The sequence below is a fragment of the Diospyros lotus genome, chromosome 3 (genome assembly GCF_014633365.1).
Source record: "Diospyros lotus cultivar Yz01 chromosome 3, ASM1463336v1, whole genome shotgun sequence".
NCBI lineage: Eukaryota > Viridiplantae > Streptophyta > Magnoliopsida > Ericales > Ebenaceae > Diospyros > Diospyros lotus.
Window position 1 is genome coordinate 27,287,342 of NC_068340.1, and position 24,482 is coordinate 27,311,823.

Below are 24,482 nucleotides of genomic sequence, written 5' to 3' on the forward strand. Positions count from 1 at the left end.
CTCATTTGTAGCCCTATATGCAGTTGAGATCAAGGAAGGCAAAGGTGAAGAAAGCAAGGGGATGACAATAAACTCGGAGGACACCTGATGGCCTACATCAACTTCCACTTTGTAGTCACTCATTGAGGTACACTCTTGTGTTCCCTTACACTCATTATTGAATGAATTTGAGGATATATTTAAGGAGCCCTCAACCCTTCCCTCAGCCTATTTTCTTGATCACGCCATACATTTGAAACCAAACCCAGACAACATTTGTTACCAAACAAAAAGCTGAGATAGAAAAGTTAGTGAAAGAAATGTTGTCTAAATCCATCATTCAACTAAGTCAAAGTCCATTTGCCTCTCTTATCCTATTAGTCAAAAAGAATGATAGAATGTGGTGGTTTTGCATTGATTATCGTTAGTTGAATTCCATCACTATGAAAAATAAATTTTCTATTCCAATCATCGAAGATTTGCTTGATGAATTAGCTGGAGCCACCATTTTTTCAAAACTTGACCTAAGATCCGGACACCATCAAATTCAAATGAGTCCTATAAACATTCACAAAATAGCTTTCAAGACTCATCAAGGATTATATGAATTTCTAGTCATGTCCTTCAGCCTAACTAACGCCATTGCTACATTCCAAGTCTCGATGAACCATATCTTTAGCCCCTACTTAAGGAAATTCATTCTTGTGTTTTTTGATGATATCCTCATATATAGCTCATCCTTGGACCAACATTTAAACCATTTGAGGGTGGCTTTTGAAATCCTTAGATCCAATCAACTATTTATGAAAGGGTCCAAGTGTACCTTTGCGGTGGAAAAAGTGGAATATCTAGGCTATATAATCACTGGAGAAAGATTAAGTGTAGACCCAAAAAACATTACAGCTATGTTGGAGTGGCTAAAACCACAATCTGTCAAAGAATTGAGGGGTTTCTTAGGCTTGACTAGATATTACAGAAGCTTCATTTGGATCTATGGAATTATTAGTAGATCATTCACTGATTTACTTAAGAAAATAACTTTTGCTGGGATAGTGATGCTGATGAAGCATTTCAGACCCTAAAAAAGACTATAACACAGGCTCCAATCTTGGCCTTGTCAGATTTTTCAAAGCCTTTCATCTTGGAGATAGATGCTTGTGAATCGGGGATAGGGGCTGTTTTGGTGCAAGAGGGCAAGCCTTTGGCTTTCCTAAGTTAAGCTTTAGCCCCAAAACACTTGAGCCTTAGCATGTATGACAAGGAATTGTTGGCAGTCCTAATAGCAATAGAGAAATGAAGATATTATTTGGAGAGCAACCAATTCATAATTAGAACCAATCATGAAAGTCTCAAGTTCTTGTTACAATATAAGCTACATACGCAATTGCAGAAGAAGAGGGTGACTAAGCTGCTTGGGTTGGATTATACAATACTATTAGAAAGGGTAAGGAAAATATAGTGGCTGATGCATTGTCCCGAAGGGAGGAAGGAGTAGTTTGCAAAGCAATCCCTGCTGTAATCCCTGATTGGGTTAAGGAAATTTTAGCAAGTTATGAGCAATCCACTTAGATAAAAGATATCATCTCACAATTGGCGATTCAACCTTTAGATCAATTCGATTGTTCCCTAACAGCAGGGTTACTAATGTATAAAGGGGGTTGGTAATAGGGGATTACAACCTACTCAAGGAAAGAATCCTTCAATCCCTACACAATTCACCTATAGAGGGACATTCAGGCTTGAATGTCACATACAAGAAGGTGAGACATCTATTTTATTAACTGGGTCTTAAGTAGGATGTGACCACTTTTGTCTTGGGGTGTCCTACTTGCCAGTGCTGCAAGCATGAGTAGATTCCTTATCCGAGTCTGTTGTAGCCACTCAACATACCAGAGCAAGTATGGGAGCAAATCTCCATGGATTTCGTGGAATGATCACCTAAATCAGAGGGGAAGGATGTGATTCTTGTAGTGGTGGATAGGTTGACCAAGTTTAATCACTGCATGAGCTTGGCACATCCTTTCATAGCTTCGAAAGTAGCTAGGGGGTTGTTAAGTTGCACGGACTGCCTTTATCCATAATGTCACAAGCAACTTTTGACAAGAATTATTTAAGAGTTTGGGGGTGAAGTTGCTTATGTCTACAACATATTTGTAACACCTCGCCTCTCCGAGGGGCGTTATGTGAATAAATAACTCAGGGATTTCAGGGATATATTTTTTTCCACAAATAGGTAATATAAATCGTTTCCCGACAATCCCGTATCACCTTCTTAGCATATCAAACTTAGAATCATCAAGCCAAGACATGTAATATCATCATAAATGCGGATGCTAGATCGAAACATGATATGGTACATAATCGAAATCATTTCATCCATAACATCAAAATCGTACCATCGTTTAACATCATATCATCAAAATAAAATACATCATAATCCCAAAAACAAACTACGATCCACCTACAAGTTGCCGTCAATCCTCGGCAATTCCTTTCTCTTTGACACCACTGCTTCCACATAGAACGTTATAATATTCTAGAGACAAAATCCAAAATAAGACGCTAAATCATCTAAGTGAGAATTCAAAATATTTTCACGAATGTATGCAAGACATGAAAAAAATGAAATATCACGACAAATCTCAGCCTAAGAGAATCTCGCACAGCACTTAACCCTAATCGGGAAAAATGCAATGTCTCTAAAGGCAACAGAACCACATCGACACATTGGCATAACACAATCCCAGCTCAAGAGGGGGCAACATTAATGCATGAACTCGGGAATCACCCCATCATCATTACGTTCCCACTCAGAAACATTCCGGATCACGTCAACAAAAATCCTGGCCACATGATGATCAACACCATCCTGGGAATCCACGTCTACCTCGAAAATAATACTATCGCTCAAGGCCTCTGGGGTGGTGTCCACTTGCAGCCCTGCCACTTAAGCTGGTTCAGGGTGGTGTACACTCTTAGCCCTGTCACTTGTTAACTCGCAAGGGTGGTGTCCACTCTCAACCCCCGTCACAAATAAGCATTTTTTCTTGGCACGCTTTCCTAGTACTATCACTCAAGTGCCATATCATAAGTTGACATCCCAACCTATATGTACAATCAGTCACCCTAGTATAACTTTCCTAGCCACCCAGCTTGGCACGGAACCCTAGGTAGTCATCCTAGCACACAACACGAGATACTCCTATACGTTATTCCGACAAACACCCTTAGGGAATTACGACTACACTATCGGAGCAACATCCCAGGTGGACATCCCACAAAAACATGCCAATGCCACAAACCATGATTCGATGCATCATATGAAACAACATTTCATGTACATAATTTATTGCACAAAATTCAATGCACATGCATAAAACATTTCGGGACAAACCCAATAAAACTAACCTGCACAGGTTAAAACTGTTCACATGCAACAAAACCTTTGCATGTAATCAAATCAAGTTTAAGATAAAATCAAACCGATTTTTAAAGTAAGAACACTGACAATAAAACCAAGTTTGAGGTAAAAACTCGCATAAGTCAAAACCAAGTTTTATGAAGGTAGGAACCACTCATAAGTCAAAACCAAGTTTTCAGATAAGAACTCTCAATTTTGACAAAATTCAGGGTACCTCAATAAACGTGCATCGCCTAGATTTGCGTGCCAAATCTCAATTTTTGTGTCAACCTCAAAATTTGCACAAGTCACTTCACCTTAAGCCTCAAAGCACCCTAATCATCATATTCATTTAAATAAGTATCAAAACCTATTTTTTCTCAATTTTCTTGCATTTTTCTCTATTTTTCCTCTCTAATATTCTAAATAAATACCTCCTTAACTATTTTCTCAAATATTTCTCTACAACAATTCATAATATGCTAAGACCTTCAAGAGAAAATTTTAGAACTTACCTCGATGCTTCGTTTGCACGTAAAACGAGGCTAGTCGATGTGAAAATCGAGAAACTGAAAAGGTCAACTCTAAAACTTTTTGCACAAACACCTAGAACACAATTTTCTAGGAAGTTTTAGATTTTTTTCCAAAATTTTTTGACGCTGGACATGCCCTCACACGTCGCTTGAAGGTCTACCCATGCACCTCCACGTGCACCTGCTGCTGACGCGTGTATCACATGTGCCGGTTGTTTTCTTCGCGAACTCGCCGGCAGCTTTCGTCCAACTTTGTTTTTTTGGTTATTTTTCCCTCGTTCAAGCTCCGTTTTGTCTTTGTTTGAACCTACGCCTTCCTCTTTTCGCCTTCTACAAGATAATAGCTTCAAACGCCTCTATCGGAGCTATTTTCTAACTGCTCAAGCTCTTTTTTCGGCGAAGCTCATTTTTCCAACGAGGCTTTGTATCTCCATCAACTCTCAACAAAAATAGCTCAAACTTTCCAGAATTGATGTTTTGGACATGGGCAACAAAAACCCCTTATCTGTTTCCCTCAATTTCTCCCCGAACTCACAGATCTAAGAATTTAATTTTTCAAAGCTTTCGACCACTTCTATTTATAGGCAACCCCGAGCTTCCAAACATTCAAGGTTTGCCAAACCGACATCTCTGAGGCTTCCACCTCCCCTGGATCAACCCAATTGCGTCTAAAACCGACCACAATCATGACTTGCAGAGCTTCCAAAATTCAGCCAAGAACTTGGTAGGAAATCTTCAAAATCTGACCATCCTCACGGTCAGTGTCAGCCCAAACTCGACCCTAGAGCATCCCCGGCCCGTTTCCTCGAATCTTAATGGTCGGTAGGCGCTGGTCGGTGACCGGAAGAGGCTGGTTGTCCATGACAGGCTTGCTCCCTCCTCAACTTTGAAAAATCGCACTTTTACCCCACCTATTTTGTCTCTTATGCTTTGACCCATTTTCACAAAGCTCTTGAACTTTTCATAATTGCCATTGAGACTCTCAAGTCCTAAAACTTTCATTTCATTCCTGAAGATTTCGAAAAATCGTCCTTTCGACCTCCCTCCGACAAATTTAAGAAATTACACTTAGGTCCGAATTTTTGTTTTGGCCGTAAACCCTTTTTGTTTCTTCCTGAAACCGTTGAAGGGTTGCTCTACATACTAAATATGAACCTAATCGGGGTTTTGTTGACTTTCTGGAAGCCTCCTACAATTATTCAATTTTTCAGCCTAACTCATAGTTGTATTTTACCTGTACCGAAAATTATTTCTGATCTAATTTCTTTTGATTCCATAAATCATACCTCCAAATACTCGACAATTCCATATAATTTTTTTTAAGCATCTCGGCTCCAGGATACTCCTTGCAGTCGATTCGGTCAATCTCTTGGGCTATTTTGATATCTATTTTCCCTCGAATCCATTTTTCTAATAAAATTCTTATTTCCCAATTAACCCAAAGTTCTTGGGTATTAGAATATCATCTGAAAACAGATGGATAGACAGAAAGGGTAAATCAGTGTTTGGAATCTTATTTAAGGTGTATGTGCTTTGCCGCAAACCAAATAGTTGGAACAAATGGTTGCCCCTAGCTCAATGGTGGTACAACATCAGCTTCCACAATTCTTTGAAGAGAACCCCTTTTGAAGCTTTGTTTGATTATAAACCCTCTATAATACTTGCTATTATGCAGTACTCAAGGATGGAAATGGCGGTAGATCAATATTTACAACAGAGGCAGGAGGCCTTGCAAGTGATAAAAAAGGGAATTAACTATAACACAAAATAGAATGAAGCAAATGGGAGATAGGGGAAGGAGTGAGAGGTCATTTGAGTTGGGAGATATGGTATACTTGAAGGTTAAAAAGTTTCAGCATCATCTCTTCTCTAACAATCCTAACTCCAAGCTAAATACCAAGTACTATGGCCCTTTTCCCATAGTAGCAAAGGCCTACAAATTATAGCTACCGAAGAGAGTGTCAATCCATCCTGTTTTTCATGTTTCTCTGCTGAAGAAATCCATTAGATTTGCAGACAACCCCAATATGGATATTCCCTTACCATCAGAAGACATAGTAGTTAATATGGAACCCTTAGCAATGTGGGAAAAGAGGGTAATCTACCAAGATTCCCTATCCTTGACTCAAGTCATAGCGTAGTAGACTCGCCTACATCCCAATCATACAACATGGGAGTACCTATCAAACCTCTTCAAGCAGTTTCCCCATGTGGCCCATCTGTTATGATTTCTTGAGAATAAGAAAAGTTTCAAGGGGAGCGGTATTTGTCACATGCGTAGCTATTGTAATTTTACTTTTTCTTGCTGTTGTAATTTTGTTATAGAATTGTCCAATAGTTAGAGGTTGTTACAAATTCTGTTGTACTTGCACATAGGTGCATGTGGATGGCTATGAGGCTATATATAGAGCCACGACCAGAGGATGGGATTGAATGATGAATTACATTGGTCTTTCCCTCCGAATTCTTTTGCTTCTTCTCTCTCGTCCTCCCTCTTTTTTTCTCTCTCTTCCAATTTCTCTTCCAGCAATTTTAATTAATTTCTGGAAACTTTACCTCCTTATTGAAAAGTAGTTGATATTTTTTGACGAAGTGTTGTTAATTCTTTGAAAAAATACTTATAATTCTTTGAGTGTCAAAAATTAGTGTTTTAATAATATTACCATTTATCCAATATGAAGATACCAATCAATACTTAATAATGATAATATGTAAGAATATGAAATCCTCTTTTCCAAACTGGTTTGTTGGAGTTAGTGATTAACACCGATATTAAAGAGGAGGAAGAAGGAGAAAATCAAAATTAGAAATTATTTTTATTTTTTAACTAAAAATAAACACACAACATAAAAAAAAAAAAACCCAAAAGTGATGAGCCAAACCTATCTAGAATACAACCCCATAATCAAAATCAAATTAGACAATGGTGGGTTCTTGTTTAAGCAAAAGGGCCCTGAAAATGGCATTGCACAGTGTAGGGTCATGAATGATCAAATGCCCACCATCAGGAACTTCATAGTATTTAATCCAAGGCAGCTTCTTGGCCACAAATCTTTGAAGCTGAGAAGGAACCAGTTTGTCTTCATAGCCTTGCCATATTTGGGCACCACCCTCATCCTGAGGCCATGGATTCTTCAGCTCCATTGGATTAAATTCCCACTTTCCAAATCCGACCATCAAGTCCCTGTACAAGGATTCGTATTCTCCTTGCTGCCTTATCTTATTCTGTCATTTTCAAACCCGCATATTAATTCATCACAATTTTGTCTCTATATTTTGTGCCCTCAATGTAATCACTTAAGGGGCATCCTATTATTGTACAACGTATTGTTATGAAAAGGGTTTAATTCCGCCCTGGCTTCTTGTTTTCTTCTATCTTTTTTAGACATTCATGTGATTTAATTTTAGTATTTTGAGTCCCCAAATTTTTTTTTGAGGGGTCAAAACCACCTCTCGGATTCGGCCAAAAATGTTTTTAGAAAAATAAAGCACAGGTACTCAAAATACTATAAGTAAACTGTGTGGATGCTTGTAAAAATGGTTCAGATTTATCATTTAGTTTAGAAACAATGAAAAAAGAGTAGTGAAATTGTAATCACTAATCAGTCAGGATTTTGATCTACCTCATTAGGATTAGGGACTTGCAGCATCTTCTTCAAGATTTCAAAGTCTCTTCTGCTGAAAATTACCGGGTCCCTGGCCATGATTGAACAGGAAGAGAACCATTTCTGGGACATCCACCAGTACAAAAATCCAGGGGCATAGTGTGCAATTCTTAGTTTCCACTGATCCTTCTTAGGCTGTTTCTTGAACTCCTCACTGCACAATTCAGGAGGAAATGAAGGCCACCAGTAATTGATCACTGGAACTATTAGAGCTGCCCCAGCTAGCCTGCCATAATGGTTTCAAATTGTCAATGACTAAAGCCATAATGGAATTTTAATAGAAAAGTAAACACTTATCATGACCCAATCTTAAATCGATAAAATGCCTAGCCAGCCATGATGGTTTCAAATTGTCATGACTAATCTCGTAATGGAATTTTAATAGAAAATTAAAAACTTATCATGACGCAATCTTAAATCGATAATATGCAGGAAAAATCATGGCGGAGGATTAGAGCTAAAGAAAATGAATGAGAAATAACGTGCCTGTGTGGTATGTACTTGAGGCAAGCCCAAGTAATGTAGGCTCCAATGGAGATGCCAAGGACGTAAAACTTAGGCCCCAGATTCAGCTGGTCTGCTAGTTCTTGAACATCAAATGCTTCGCTCTTCCTCGAGCGATTTGGGTTTGGATCACTTTCTCCGTAGCCAGCTCTATCAAATGTCACAATGCTTATCCCCAGCTCCTCTATTTGTTCCTGCGGCCAACAACCAAATCAAATTTACAGCTACAAACTGATATACAAAAATGTTCTACGCAACATAAAATGTGCACGACACAGACAAATTGAAAGGGGGCGTGGGCCACACAGGAGGGACCCACACACCCACTCCCCTGGAAACCCGTGCCTGACGCGGGCAACATAACAGCCCTGAACTGATATGGGTTTGTTTCTCCTTTGCCTGTGAATGTAGGTAATTTGTTAAACTGGTATTAGATTTGTATGTTTCTTTATTTTGATTTTGTGTCTGTTATAGAATTTATTTCTGTTTCAATTCATTCCCTAACATATGGTATCACCGCAACATACCAAACCCACCCATTTATATTTGTAAAATATCATTTATCATATATTTAGCTCAAGAATATAGGGCTGAGTAGTTGAAATGACTACTGTGCCCTTGTTGTAACATATAAGGGTTCCCTCTGAATAGAGTCCCAGGGGCAATCTAAGAGCAGATTTGGGAAGGGCTGACCCCAGATCCATAGGTCATTTCACCCCGCGCGGGGGGGGGGGGGGATAGACCTAACATTAAAGTGGAGAATTTGCAGAGAAAAGGTAGCAAGCAGGAGGAAGAAATCATCACAAAAATGGAAATTAGTAAGGCGTTGGAACCTGAGATACAGGGATGTAAATGTCCTTGGAGCTGTCGAAGCCATGAACAATGATAACCTTGTAGTTGGCAGTTTCCCTTGGAACGCCTCTGTCCTTGTAAGCCAAACGCCTGCCGTCGCGGAGTCTGATTGTGGGCGAGTCTGATCGGCATGGCTTTGGAGGTGGCGGTCTTACTGCCCCATAATATGCCATAATCACCACGAAACCCACAAAAGCAGCTCCTATTGCCTCCAACAACATCCTAGTTGGGACAACAAACAAGTTGCTGTGTAAGTAGAAAGTTGATTATGTTTCTGGCTTAAGCTGGGTGATGGTTTCTTACTTGAGGTATATAGACTCTTGGCAGTTGGGTAGCTACCATTCTCAAGAATGTGAGTCAGAGGAAATGTGGAAAAAGAAAAAACACAAAGCAAAAAAGTTCACCAAACTATGTCGATAGAAAGGTGAAGAAACAGGCATGGATTTACATTAATTATTGGGTTGATTACCTAACATGACTTGTACCGCTGTTGAAGGAGGAAGGAAAAATTTTACTCTTGCAGAAGACTTCTTTGCAAGTACAGACACTCCCACTTTTAAGCTATGTGTGGTTTGGGAATTTTTGAATTTGAAGGAAGAAGAGTTTATAAATAAAAGTAAATGCGATGGGATGAATTATCTTTCTTTTATTTAAATGTTTAACAGGGAAAAGGAAGAGAATTTTTCAAACATAGCCTTAAAGGCACGTATTTAGTAGTGTAGTAGTATGAATTTTCTAACCCTTTCTCAAAATTAGGAATTAGGATGTGCTTTGAAGATGTAAGGTATTAAATAGATGAAGGTGAGAAGAAAACAGAGACACAAATATATACTCCAAAATATATGTTGCTGGTAGTTGGGAACGCTAGATTGAAAGCCAACTCTACTGAATATGTGGCTAAGATTAATTACAGGCGAGGAAGCCTTGTTTTAGCTTTTCTTAAATGATGCAGATGCAGGCTTGTTTACTCAGGGCAAGGAGTTTGATTTTCAAAACTATTTTTGATATTATATCGGCAAGCTTAAAAATATGCCCTGATTAAGAAGGTGTTTGGCTTAATGATTTGATCGTTTATAAGCTATCAAGTGAAACTTAAATGCTATATAAATTTAGTTACGCGTTTGTTAAAGATTAAATAACTTAAATTCTGCCGAGCTTAAACACTATTTGACAACGTTTTAAAAAAGTTTTTTTCATTTTTTTTAAAATATAGTATATAGCTTATTTAGCTGATCAAATATTTTACAATTTTGCTCTTTAACAATTATGATATTTTAAACTTTATATCCTTTTGTCATTCTCTCTTTTGCCGCCTTCCTGTATCTCCTTCTTGTTGCCTCCAGCGCTGTCGTCGCCGCCTTCTCCCTCCTTTAGCTCTTCTATCACAACTGATGCCTCATTCCATCTCTTTCTTGTCGCCTCTATGGTGTTGTCTCCGGCCATCGTCATTGCCATCTCCAGCTCCTCAGTCACAGTCGCCACTTCCTGCCTCCAACTTCCATAGTATAATATATTTTTAATAATTATATATAATTTATCAAAATATAATGATAAAAAATTTATCAATTGAATATTAATTTATAATTTATTTATTTTTATTAAAAATTAGTATTTTTATAAATTTTATTTATATTATTCAGTAACATGTCCATTTTAATTTTTTTTGTTAAATTCTGATAGGTTATTAGTTTTTGTAAACCAAACATATAATTTTATAAATAGCAACTTAAATCATATTTATTTAAATACGTTATCAATTCAAATGCTAATCAACTTAAAAACTTTACATAATTTTAAGTAAAAAGGTTTAAAAGCCATCTTAAAAAATAATAAGCCAAACATCCTCTAAAAGTTTAAATTTCTTTATTTTGTCATATGTTTTACCATTAAGTTTCTTTACAGGGTGAATGTGAGTTTTAGTAAAAGCTGAAAACATAGAAAGTATATGGTCAAATTCATATTTTTGTTTTTCTATTTTTATGTTTTTTTTTTGTGTGGCTAATCAAATTTTTTGGTATTTTAATTATATTCCTAAATTATGTATTTTTGAGTCAATTGTATATCTTATTAAAATTGAGTTAAAGTATGCAGTCGCATTGAAATGCTCAAATTACCTTAATTGTCGACCATCATCTCCACTATAACTTTTTTCTTTAGTGGTTGACATCAATTGGGATGCAAAAAAATGGAAAAGGAAATAGATTAAGACAAAAGGAGTTTGTAAGGGGTGAGGGATTGGTAGAGATGGTGATTTGTAATGAGATTGAGTGGATGATGTGACAAGACAAGAAGCAACCCACAATGAGACAACGAAGGTGGAAGACAAAAAGTGTAGATGATGGAAGAGAATGTGCAAGTTGACGGCTATAGTAGAAGATGAAGATGATTATCAATTATGGTAGAAGGCAATCGACTAGAAAAAGGCATTGGTTGTGGTTGAAAGCAAAGAGACGAAGGAGCCACCGATCGGGAAAGACAAGTTGATCAAATGAATGATCGATTTCTGCAATTAAAGAAAATGAACGAGTGAATGCCCCCGCTGATTGGAAAGGCTATGATCAGAGAAGATGAAGCAAGAGGTCTTGTCAATAGGAGAAGATCGACGAATAGCGACGATCGGTAACATTGAAGAGACCTTCTCCTCCATTTTCAATACTTGTTGCCGACCACCTTTCCTGCCTCGTCATTGGCTGTTTTTTTTAATGTGTGAGAAATAATTTAGGTTTTTCAACGCGTATGTGTTGCATGATCTGTGTGAGGTGCGCACGGAAATGTACGGTGCAGGAAATATGAAAGTAAGGTGGCCGAAAGTATATAGCTAATTAGGAACAAAATCTAGGAAATTAAGGTTTGAGACTGGATGCAAGGAAAGTTATTTAATTCAATGAAGGGGGTAAATGCGAATCTGAAATTGTACATATTCTGGAAATTTCGTTTTGTTGAGGTTGACATGAGCCAAACCCATAGCCACTGAATGCCATTTCTTTATGAAATGTATAATAATTTTAAGTTAAAAACACGTGGTATTCCCAACTAACAAAGGGGTTAGCTGCAACGACCCCTCCATTGCATTTACTTGGCATTTTTATTGCGATTTAGTCATCCACCTCTTCCATGGACTGATGAACTCCTACTCCTAGTTGGATGCCAATTAGCTATTCTTCTTCTTCTTCTTCTTCTTCTTCTTCTCCTAGTTGGATGCCAATTAGCTATTCTTCTTCCATGGACTCCTACTCTTCTTCTCCTAGTTGGATGCCAATTAGCTATTCTTCTTCCATGGACTCCTACTCCTCTTCTTCTTCTCCTAGTTGGATGCCAATTAGCTATTCTTCTTCCATGGACTCCTACTCCTCTTCTTCTTCTCCTAGTTGGATGCCAATTAGCTATTCTTATTCCATGGACTCCTACTCCTAGTTGGATGCCAATTAGCTATTCTTCTTCTTCTTCTTCTTCTTCTTTTAAGTTAGTGTCAGTTGTGTTTTTAAAGTATAATTATTTTTTTATAAAAAGAAAAAGTTTTAGAAAAATAACATTTGGTTAAATCAACTTTACTTTTAAAGCATTGTTTTTTTTAAGAAAAAATAAATTTTATTTTTTATAAAAAATAAAACAGTTTATCACAGGTACAATTCAGCACATTATAACATGCTTTCACACTGTATTATTTAAAATTACTTTTATAATTAAACACAATAGCTTTTAAAATATAATGTACTTTTTTAAAATACAAAAGCATTTTAGAAAAATTCCAACCAGTATCCTTAAGGTTTAGAGAATTGCAAGAAGTATCATTGACGTTTGAAAAAATACAATTAGTATTTTTAAAATTTAATGTTATGTTGTAGTTTTTCATACTATTAATTAGCCACTATTAAATATTAAAAATGATCAGCACATTTTTATATTTAAAGATTTTTCTCTTTTTTCATTTTTATTTCCTTATCTTCTCAAATCTTTATCTATTTCTCTTCATCTCTCTAGGTTGGTAGTGATGACGATAGCAACGATATCATTCCTCTCATTTTCTTTAAAGTTTCGATCATGTTAACAGTTGTCCTAGATTTTAAATCTAAAAATATTTGAATGGCAAATATATGAAATCAGTAAGTAACTATCTCTCTCTCTCATGATGAATTTAAATTTACCGCCGATGAATCTAAACACTTGGGTTCATTTGTGATGATCTAGATCTAGTCTAGGTTTATCACCTTTCTAGTTCTAGATGATCGTTCCAAATTTAAAATGATTTGAACGGTGGGATGATGACAATGGTTTGATAGAAATGACTGTGATAGTTCAACAAATATGACAACTAAGATAAGTCTTTCTCTCGTTTCTTCTATTTCTTTTTGATAAATCTGGATTTATCTTAATGAACCTAATGATTTTTCTCTCTCTATCTCAGTCTCTATGATCAATTTGGGTTCATTGGGTTTACCGTGAACCATGTGGAATGGGCCCAAGATAGTTTGTGTTCAGTTTAAATAACATTGTTTTTAAAGTAATTACTCCTAAAAAAAATATAGGTCAAATTGTTTTTAAATAAGAGTAAGGAACTCTTAAAAGAAGAATTTCTCATGTGACTGCAATTAGTAAAAAGTTATTTAGTTTTATAATCATTCTTAATCTTCATAATTAATCATGTTATTTTTCATAATACCTATTTATATAAGTATTTTTTTAATCATTTTACATATATCTATGTTACAAAAAAATTATTACACACTTATAATTCACTTTTAACATTAATATTACAGACAACAATCACACTCAATTACTAAATATTATTTTCATATACATTATTTTCACAATTTTAAGAGGACGACAACAAACATATATGCAATTAATCATGATATCGCAGTTGGTAGTTTTAACTCTCTAATAATCTCCCTATCTTCCTATTAAAGTCGTCAATAATGCATTTGAGTGATTAGCCAATCTTTTTTTTTTTTTTTTTAAGAATTTTTTTGATTAGTTAAAAGAGCATAATTAAAAACCATTAATTAGGTGTGTGACAGATGCATTCAGGCATATCTCATTACATATGAAATTATAATTAATTGGGTATAAGATTAAGCCGCAGCCTTAAGCGTCCACATTTATTTTCTTTAATTGTTTAGGTATTAATTAATAATTTTATTATAGCACTTGATGCCAAATAAAAATTGAACAATAGCAACGAAATATATATATAGGGTGTGGTAGCATGCAGGTAGAGGCTAGAGAGTACTTTATCCCAATCACCTCCCATTGGTATTCTTAAAATTATTAGATATTCTTCAATACGTCTTTTGACACTACTACTAGGAAACCAATTTGGCTTTTGTGGGTGGGTTCCCAGCAGGAGCCTCTTTGTATTGATGATGCTTTCTCATTCATATTAACTTTAATTTGCTTGACAAGAAAACGAACAAGACAAAAGAAAAGAGAGAGAGAGTTGGGCGATGAATTAATTAATCCTATAATAAAGCTAGCTAGCCAGCGAAGAAAGTAAATCAAGATATATAAATTAATTACATTACAACTTTTTGAATTTTATATTCTATAATAAATTAAAATTTGTACTTTTAATTTTTGTCACCACAATTACTAAATTTTGATTTTTTTTGTTATAATTTAGTCTATGCTTTGATTTTTCATCAAATTTTATTAAAAATTTATGTGATATATATATATAAATAATAATAATAATAATAATATAAATTCCACAACTAGATGATTTTGAAGTTTTTATTAGTGTATATGATAATAGTTTTCTTTGACAAAATTTCATGAGAACTCAAAGAAAGATTGAATTGTTAGAAAGATAAAAGTTTAGGGTTGTTCGCTTTGTTGTTTTCAATTTTTTAAAATAATAAAAATGTGTTTGTTTTTCTATTTTCAAAAACTTATTTTTGAAAATTAAAAATTTTCTTGTAAAGGAAATCCAAATAAATAAAAAGTTGTTTTGACTGTTTTTCGTTAAAATAACCAAAATGAGAAATTGAAAACAATCAAAACGTGAAAATTTTCGCTCCTTTTGTCTTTTCTCTCTAATCCAAGTTCATCTCTTTTCTTCAAGCTCAGTCGTCGACCACGCTCGCCACCATCATCACTGCCACGAGCCGTCGTCAATCATTCTTCGTCGTTAGACTGCCTTTTGCATCGTGACTAGCAACTCGAGTGTCTTAACACTTCCATGGCAACAACATTTCACTCCTTTTTTGTTATCTGTTCTCTCTTTTTGTCTCTCTCGTAATATCTTTTCTCTCTCCCTCACCAATTTTGCTATCTCTCCCTCTTTCATTATCTCTCAAGAACACACCTCTCTCCCTCTTTCATTATATCCCTATTTCATTATCCATGATATATACGTATATGCGAGCGGTTGGGTTTGACTAGAAATTTAAGTTTAGATCTATGGAGATTTAGCCGTTGGATCTTGTTGGTTTTTGTGTATGTTGGTTGATGGGGATAAGGGTGTTGGGTGGTTTTCTCTGAACGCTGGAAACCACCGACTACGGTGGCCGGTGGCGACTACTAGTGCGTTTTTCAATTTTGACAAAAAATTTAAAGAGATCTATGAAAATTTAGCCGTTAAATCTGACCTATTTTTGTGTATGCTAACCCCTTTGACTTGATGTTTCTAATAGTAAACTTTGATTTTGGGAATCTCCGACCGAAAGTGTGGCTGGTTTAGGCTATTTTTATTGTTATTTTTATCTCTTTTTGGTCCTTAATCAACAATCTAGTCATTATTTGTCTGCTTTCACTTTTTTGGTGTCCAAAGATTTCAAACAAAAAGTTAATTAAGAGAATATTGAACATCAAGATGTGATAAGATATATATTAATATACCGGTTATCATGTTTTTCAATGCATTATCAAATTCATTGAATAAAATGTTATTAAAAATTTATTTTCAAAATTCTAAATGACGTTTTTTAATTTTGTGTTTTGAGAAATAATTTTTTAAAATAACAAACTAAACATATTTTCAATTTTTTAAAAATAAACTATCAAAATAAAAAATTAAAAATAAATTCAAAACTCAAAATTAAAAATTAAAATGCAAAGAAAACGGGCTCTTACTTAGTTGGCATGACAAGATTTAAAGTACCATAATCAATTTGTTATAAAAATGTAAAATTGAGAGACCAACAAGTGTAATTTACCATAAAATTGTAACTTGTAGAACATTTATTGTGCAGAATTTGGATCATTATGTGACATAAGTCCGTAATAGCTGATCAAGGGGCCACCACACAATCAATTCAAGTAACTTTAATGGTGGAGTTATATATAGATCACTAGCTGGCTAGGCTATGCAATGCAATGCAGCACTGAAATATTATTTTAAAAGCAAGGGTTGTCAAAAAAAATTGCTTCAGCTTCACTTTGAAGCCATTGTGTGGCATATGTGTGAGTAAATGCCCCCTAATTTATGGTATTGGATATATGGTTAGTCTCATTCTTCTCATAGCTAGGAAACATGCACAAAATATGGTTGTTCAAATGGAACAAGCGACCATCAAAACCTTGTCAAATTAATTAGCTATTATTATATATATAAGAGTTTAGGGCTTAAGGATTTTAAGATTTATAGTATTGTATCTTAAATTTTAAAATCTAAATTCTATACTTTACTGGTAAAAAAAAAGACAATTGTTACCTACTCGATCTTTGAATAAAACTTTTCTTAATTAAATGGATATAAAAAAAAAATAAAGCAAGCCAGAGATTATGTTAGGAACAAAATAATAATATGATGGTATATATTTTTGCTAATTTCAGATTTCATATGCATAGAACAAAATATATAATAGTCATTGGTGTTCTCATGGTCTGCATTAAGTTTTTCATTAAATTTAAAAACTATAATTAACAAAAGAAGGCACTTTCTCAATCCCTATGATTTTATATTATTAATCAAGCATGCATATTATAATAATATTCACATGCATGGTTCCTAGCTAGCCAGCTACTCATCTAATCATTTTCAGCCATCTATATATATAATTAAACTTCAAAAACAGTACTTTCCACTAGTTGTTTTGTATTATAATATTAATTATTATTATCCCTGAAAGACGATTTAATTAATTAGAGCCTTTTTCTATAATTTATTTATTTCGGGATAGGCATCTAGCCACTCCAAAATGCCTTGTAAGCAAAGTTCCTTCTTGTTAATAATATTGAGAATTAATTGTTTCTTTACCATTTAGCTCTTTAGATTGAAAATGATTGTATAATATATGTGTGTGTGTGGCAGTGGCAACATAAACTAAAATACACCTAAAAGAGTAACATGTATTTTAATTTATTGTAATATTCTTAGCTCCTTGTGCTAGGACTTAGGAGCATCCCCCACCTTAGATTAAGTGAAAGATTCAATGATTTACTTTCGGCAAAATATATATTTTAAATTTTGTACTTATACATTTTTTTATTTAAACACTCAATTTTTTTTTATTTTAGATATCTTTTAAATTATGTAATTTCGAGTCAATTGTATCTCTAAACTTTAAATTTATTGTGTGCAATTGACTTGAAATTACATAGTTTAGTGGAGTAATTGAAATAACAAAAAAATTAAAAATATAATTGACTCAAAATTACGTAATTCAAGAGTATATTTGAAACGGTAAAAAATTGGAGTGTTTAAATAAAAAAATATACAAATATAAGGATTAAAATATATATTTTGCCATTTACTTTTAGGTCCAATTCTGTGAAATCAAGCTACAAAAAATTATTTATCTACTCAAAATAAGAGAGTTTTGATAAGCATCCATAATATTTGAAAACAACAACAATTTTTCATGTGTTAAAAACGAAATAAAATGATTATCTTCTATTTACTCTTCCACTCTTATTTTAATTAGAGAAAGTATATTTTAATTAATTATAAAAATTTATTTTAATAAAAAAATATTTTAATTTATAATTTTTTAAAAATCATGTGGCTATAGAAAAAAAAATTTGTTGTAGACCGAAAGTTGTGGTAGGGTTCAGAAGAGACTCGATGTTGTCATTACAAAAAAGTTTAAGACTGAGAGAGAGGAAGACAGAGAGAGCGAATGGGGCTTAAGAGTGAGAAATAGAATTTAGGGTGTTTTGGGTATTTTAAAAAAAAATTAATTTGAGTGAAGTAAAAGATTATGACATCTTATGCAAATAAAATTTGAGCAGTTACCACATTAATGATTTGTTTTATATATAAAATGGCATTTTACCATTTGTCCAGCACTTTAAACTGTAACATTCTAAATGCTGCATTTGTTTAAATGTAAAACATTTTTTGGCTAAATATTTTACTAATTTTTTAGTATTGAATAAAAAGTACATGCAAAAGGATATTTTTTTTATAAAAAAACTAACTTAAAGAATTCTGATAAACTTTTAGTTTTGAAATTAAGACTAATACCATACTATACTTTGATGAGAAATGTCACTTATTAGCCGCGGTGTGCAAACAGTCTGAAACTTACTAACTGATTAAATTGAATCAGAGAGCAAAATCAAACTAAATTAACCTATTAAGTCAAAACATTGAACTAACCAATAACTGAAAAAATCAAATCTAATTAAATCGGATAAATAGAACTGAACCGATTAGACCCAGAAAAAAAAAATCAAATTAATTGACAGATTAAAAAAATTGAACTAACCGATTGATAAAAAATAACATTATTTTATAAATATCAAAATGATGTCGTTTTAAAGTTCGGTAGCTTTGGTTAGTTTAGTTATTTCGATAAAAAAAAATTGAACCAAAAATGGAAAATCAAACTTTAAAAAAAAAAAAAAACTAAATTGAACCGATACAAGGAAAAAACCAAACCGAACCAAAACATAAACAAATTGCCAAAATTTTTATTTAAAAGTATTTTATACAAAACTAAGAGCTTTAACTTAAAAGTATTTAAGGGTATTTTTACATAAGTAAGTCCATACACAAGTAGTTTGTTACTTTGTCACATCCTCCTAGCTAGTTCATAATTAAAATAATAATAATAATAATAATTTGTTCCAACTAAGAGCTTAAATTAAATTTTAGTCAAACGTAAGAGCTTAAATTTTCTTATGAAAACAAATAAATTCTTAAAAACAGCATCTAAAAGTGAAACATATATACATATTTCACAAACTTCTGTTGATTGCGAGTGACTATGATTTCAGTTATAGGCCTATCATCTTTCTATGTAAACCTCCATGTGGGCACTTTATATGATTAGTATAGTACGTATCATGAAATATATTTAAAGATTTAGGGTTTAATTAGGGAATTATTGGTTGAAATCTAAGATCAGTGTCATTATTGTTACTTGTGTTTTATATTTTGAATAATATTCTTACTATATCAACTAAGTAATTAATACAAGGGATCATTTATCTATTGCATTATTAATGTTGACTCATCTTTTCGAAAGCTTAGGGCCCTTTAATTGTGAAAAATATTCTCTTATTTTATAATTAAATATGCTATAATAATATTTTATGTTTTAAAAAATAATTTAATTTAGGTTTAGAAAATTTAGAAGTTGAAGTGCAGAGAAATAAGATGAGGGCATGCAATTGATTCTCTCTTAATTTATTCCTTGAAATGATGGTTCTCACCACTTAGCAGCACTCATTTTGTTGCATATATATGTGTGTGTGTGTGTGTGTGACATTATTAATGGTGGAGCTGCCTCCCTCCTTTATGCCCAATTCTCTGCAAATATATATATATATATATATAGTAAGTTTCCATTGAATTGGTTAAAATTATAGTAAGGTTCTCTCCAGCACTCATCCCATGAATTTCGCCTTTTAATTGAATTGGTTAAAATTAATTAGTAAGGTTCTCTCAGCACCCATCCCATGAATTTCACCTTTTAAAATTAAAAAAAAAAATAAAAGGGTTAAAATATATATATATATATATATATATTGAAACCTAGTGGATAGAGTTTATTCTTCTTTAAACAAAATATATAAAAAAATATTTTAAAATTGACATGCATATAATTAATTTCTTAACACCAAATTATATACCATTACCTTTTATTTTAAATAAAAAAAAATGAAGAAAAGGAACAAATTAAAGAAGAGAGCACTTGGAAGAAAACCCATAATGAATTCCATTATGCATGTAATGCCTAAAGCTAGTACAAGTACGCATAGAAAAGACCTAGAGAGCAGCAGTAGCAGTACTGCATTCTCTCTCTCTTTTTTTTTTAGGTTATTATAAATTTTTAACAGTTTATAGGAATTGTTTGTGAGTACATCTTCTTCAGCTGTTGTCAGCTCTGCATATTATAAGTAGTACATAGATGGCTACATCTTCTTCCATATTCCTTGACACCAAAACTGATTAAGAGCAACATCTAGCTAGCTAGATTTACCATTGTTGTTGCAGGCTCTCTGATCTCAGGGCGGGCGGGCGGCCATGGCAAGATTATCATCAGATCCTCTGGTTGTTGGAAGGGTGATTGGAGACGTTGTGGACTATTTCTCTCCTTGTGTGAAAATGAGTGTCACTTACAGTTCCAGCACCAAGCAGCTGCAGGTGTTTAATGGCCACGAGCTCTTTCCTTCTTCACTGGCCATTAAACCCAGGGTTGAAGTTCATGGAGGTGACATGAGGTCTTTCTTAATTCTGAAGCTCTTCCCTCCATTAATGTTTAATTTCTTCTTCTTCTTCTTCTTCTTCTTCTTCTTTTTACAAATTTCCATTAATGCATGCAGATTTTGACAGACCCAGACGCTCCTGGTCCCAGTGATCCATACCTGAGGGAGCACTTACACTGGTATATGTATACACATGTTGAAAGGAAATTAAGACTAGGGTTATGAACCGATGCATAGCGTAATTTTTATCGTCACTACATGAAGAAAAAAAAAAATTCATGCATGGGAAGTTACTTGTCATCATAGCTTGAAAGGGTGGATAACGATACTGCATGACCCTTGGTTGGTGGACTGAAAGCTCGAAAATTCTAGCTAGTAACAAATTATAAGTTAGATAAGTGATGATATATAATTAATAATATAGGCTTGAATTAATTGTAATTAATGGGTTCAACTTACTTGTTAAATATTACAGGATAGTAACAGATATTCCGGGCACAACAGATTCCTCCTTTGGTACGTCGACGTGGACGTCTTCTTCCTCTTCTTCTTCTTCTTCTAATAATAATAATAAATTAATAATAATTAGAATAATAAAGTAATTAATAATAAATATTAATTGCAGGAAGAGAAGCAGTGACGTATGAATTGCCAAGGCCAAACATAGGGATCCACAGGTTGGTGTTTGTTCTGTTCAAGCAGAAGCAAAGGGATGGAGTGGTGGCGGCACCAACTGCTTCGACGCCGAGGGATGGATTCAGCACCAGGAAATTCGCAGAAGAGAATGAGCTTGGCCTTCCCGTTGCTGCTGTCTTCTTCAATGTCCAAAGGGAAACTGCAGCAAGGAGGCGCTAGGCGCTACCTGTCATTCCCTTAGTCAACAACCAACCCCCATCAATAATTTTATTACTATTATATATATATATATATAATAGTTATTATTGAAGCCCCTTTAATGATTAGTTCTTAATTACTTTGATGATGATAATAATAATGATTATGTATTAATTTGGAGCTTCATGAGTTGCCACAATATTATATATGTTCTTCTTCTGTTCTAATTAATTTCCTCTCCTCTCTAGTGCCAGTAGTAAGATGAATATAAAAACATAAAATATAAGTATAAATCTAATTAAAAGTGTTATAAGTAAGTGTTCAAATAGCTAGCAATCTCTATAAATTTAAAATGTGTTCAATTTCAACATATATGCACGATACTATATTATATATAATAATGGTATAAACCAATTATATCCTTCCTAAAATTCTTGAGGTAATTATCAATTTAATTAGACCAGGTATGTGACTTACAATCAAAAAATTTATGTAGAACTTTTCATAAATTAAACGAAGCTAATTGTTCACTGATAAACAAAATGATACTTGTTATAAAATTAATTTTAAGCTATTAAAAAGAGAATTAAAGCGGGTTAATTAATCAATGAGCTTTTCTAACACTCTCCCCCAATCCAAATTGTTAAGAAGAAAACACATTTATTTACCTATCTTTAAAAATGTATTTTTCAAAATACAAAAAAAAATTTACACACAAAACTCAAAATGTTGAAATAAATTTACACACAAAACTCAAAATATTGAAATCACATTTTGTCTGTGTTCAACCAAAATAATCACTTTGAATCCAAAACACTAAAAACATCTCCAGTCCCTCTCTTCTTTCTCTCTTCTCTTCAAGGCCCAGTTGTCGCCGCCATCCACACGCTTGCTACTGCCCCCCATCATTTGACCACTGAACAACCAAGCATCGCGCTTGCCACCGTCCCATCGCTGTCGTCAACTGCCTCTCGTCACTCCCCTTGCATCGCGTTCGACATCACGCCCCCCGTCGTTCGATTGCCGAATGGCCGAGCATTGTCCTCGCCATCGCCCATCTCCGTCGACCTTCCCCCATCGCTCCCCTTGCATCACAACCGACAACCCTAGCCACCGCTGCCGTTCGAATCACGGCTGGCCTCTTCTTCACCGATCGTTTTTTCCTTCTGTGATTTGATTTATTACGGCTACGGCTCCTCATCTTCTTGCTTCAAATTTGGGGATTTCAATTTTGGAATTAAGATTTGGTCAATTTTGGAATTAGAGTTTAATTTGATGGTTTATAAGTTAGGTGTGGTTGTAATAATCTTGTGCAATAGCAATGAAGAAGAATAAAAATATTATGCAATTTTGTTCTGTTTTGTTCTATTTGAATATTAAACTGAATATGTAATATAATTTTTTTATATTGATTTTCCTTTTTAATGATATTTCTAAGATTTTGAATTTTGTCTATGATAAACTAATGTGCTATTATTTTATGATTTATAATTTCTTTCTTCAGTATCTCATGTTGTGGGTAATCTAAATCTCAAAATTAATATCAAATTTCAATTTGTAGGCAAAAATAAATTTATCATGGAACTAATAGTTGAGCCAAATCGAAAATTGCTTTAGAAAATACTTTGCAGTTTTAATGTATTATACACGATTAGATTATCACTTATCTCTTGTATTATAGTTTAAAGCCTTTGAATCAAATTTATAATTTACTAATAAATGTTTACAATTTACATTGAATCACATTTATCAAATAAAATATCATAAAATAAATTTTCTCAAAATTTTAAAATAAATGCGTTTTCTAGTTTTCTATTTTGAGAAATAATTTTTTAGAATGACAAAAAGAATGCATTTTCAATAATCTCAAAATAGACATTCAAAACACAAAATTGAAAACAAATTCAAAATTCAAAACTAAAAATTCAAACACAAAAAGAACACCATCCTATCTTTTTAAGAAATAAAAGTTTCAATGCCATGCTAAGCTTTTGGGAAAAGGGCTAATTAGAAAAATATACCAATGCAAATTTTTAATTTTATGCAATTTTTTTAGTTTTAATAATTAAGTCTAAATTAATTTAATTGGGTGTAATTTTATTCAATACGAAAAATTGATTTAGAGGGAGTATGTTCATATTGACTTGCTATGACAGGTGTTGTATATATAATAATATTGTTTGTGAGATTTACTTGTACACATAAGAAAAAACAAAAAGATAAAAAAAAAAAACCTTGAGTTTGTTAGCCCCTATTCATTGTCACCATTGACCACCGCGCCGTCTATTCAATGTACATAGTTGACTACTGTGGGCCACCTTATCGTTTGTTGCCGTCGACTACAGTTGGAACTTCTCTTACTCGCGATTGACTCTTTACCTTATCCAGTCATCAACTTACTCCTCGCAACGACACATCGGCCCTTGCAATCTATCCGCCATCATCGATGATTCCTTCGTTTTCCGTTTCTTCTTCGATCATCTACAATAGTCTTTTCGTCGATTGACTTCCACCATCATCGCTTTCCACCCCTGCCATTGATTGCTATCTAGTTTTTCTAATTGTCATGATCAATCATCTAATCACTTCTTTGCCTTTCCCCACTATCGTCTACGACGCCTATTGCTTTTGCTATCATTGTCGTTGACTCTTCATCTTCTTTTTTATCTTTTTTCTTACATGTATATGTGGATCTCACAAGTAATAATATTATAACACCTACTATACCAACTCAGTATGAACACACTCATTTTAAATCAATTTTACGTGTTAAATAAAATTGAGTTCAATTAAGATAATTTGGACCTATTTGACAAAATTGAAAAGATTAGATAAAATTGTAAATTTACGAAAAAAAATCAATATATTTTGGTAATCAGCCCTTGGGAAAAAGGTTTAACAGTGCCATATCAAATTAACATATAATTGATGAAACAAATGAGCAATTAAATAGCTTATAGCCTTTAATATATCTGAATTTTTTAAATTTTGAAAAATACATATATACCCTAAATAAAAATAAATATGACAATGATTATACAAAGAATTAGAGATACACAAGACACCAAATTTTCTCAGCAGAGGCTTCAGACTCGATCAATCTTAGATATGCCCCCCAGT

The 24,482-nt window shown here is 33.6% G+C and overlaps 2 protein-coding genes across 6 annotated transcripts in view; one reads left to right on the forward strand and one right to left on the reverse strand.

Annotated features, from left to right (window-relative positions):
* The window catches only part of LOC127797792 (CEN-like protein 2), a 28,199-nt gene extending 6,692 nt beyond the window's left edge, over positions 1-21,507 (forward strand). The window contains exons 3-6 of one of the 4 annotated variants that reach the window (XM_052330934.1): positions 20,317-20,552; positions 20,639-20,707; positions 21,004-21,044; positions 21,154-21,507. In XM_052330934.1, coding sequence (XP_052186894.1) covers positions 20,347-20,552; positions 20,639-20,707; positions 21,004-21,044; positions 21,154-21,383 — 546 coding nt within the window. In that variant the 5' untranslated portion in view covers positions 20,317-20,346 and the 3' untranslated portion in view covers positions 21,384-21,507. Of the gene's footprint in view, positions 128-6,288; positions 6,676-8,009; positions 9,569-20,316; positions 20,553-20,638; positions 20,708-21,003; positions 21,045-21,153 lie in introns of those variants that run through there. The other 3 variants (XR_008022282.1, XR_008022280.1, XR_008022283.1) reach the window with 3 other exon arrangements.
* On the reverse strand, positions 6,701-9,520 carry LOC127797790 (uncharacterized). 2 transcript variants are annotated; one of them, XM_052330933.1, is made up of 5 exons: positions 9,403-9,520; positions 8,915-9,155; positions 8,064-8,275; positions 7,536-7,803; positions 6,701-7,137 (listed from the first exon to the last, which is right to left on the reverse strand). In XM_052330933.1, the coding sequence occupies exons 2-5, from the start codon at positions 9,152-9,154 to the stop codon at positions 6,829-6,831; spliced, it is 1,029 nt and encodes a 342-aa protein (XP_052186893.1). In that variant the 5' UTR covers position 9,155; positions 9,403-9,520; the 3' UTR covers positions 6,701-6,828. The 2 variants fall into 2 exon arrangements, with proteins under 2 accessions (XP_052186893.1, XP_052186892.1); XM_052330932.1 differs by lacking the exon at positions 9,403-9,520 and adding an exon at positions 9,237-9,371.
* Positions 21,508-24,482: the final 2,975 nt, after the last annotated feature.

Bases quoted from the DNA above. Each gene is read 5' to 3' on its own strand.
- LOC127797790 (XM_052330933.1), bottom strand. From the start codon at position 9,154: ATGTTGTTGGAGGCAATAGGAGCTGCTTTTGTGGGTTTCGTGGTGATT. The intron at 8,276-8,914 runs GTTCCAACGCCT...TGTTGGCCGCAG, and splicing joins TTTACATCCCTGTATCTCAG to GAACAAATAGAGGAGCTGGG. The intron at 7,804-8,063 runs GCACGTTATTTC...CCATTATGGCAG, and splicing joins CTCAAGTACATACCACACAG to GCTAGCTGGGGCAGCTCTAA.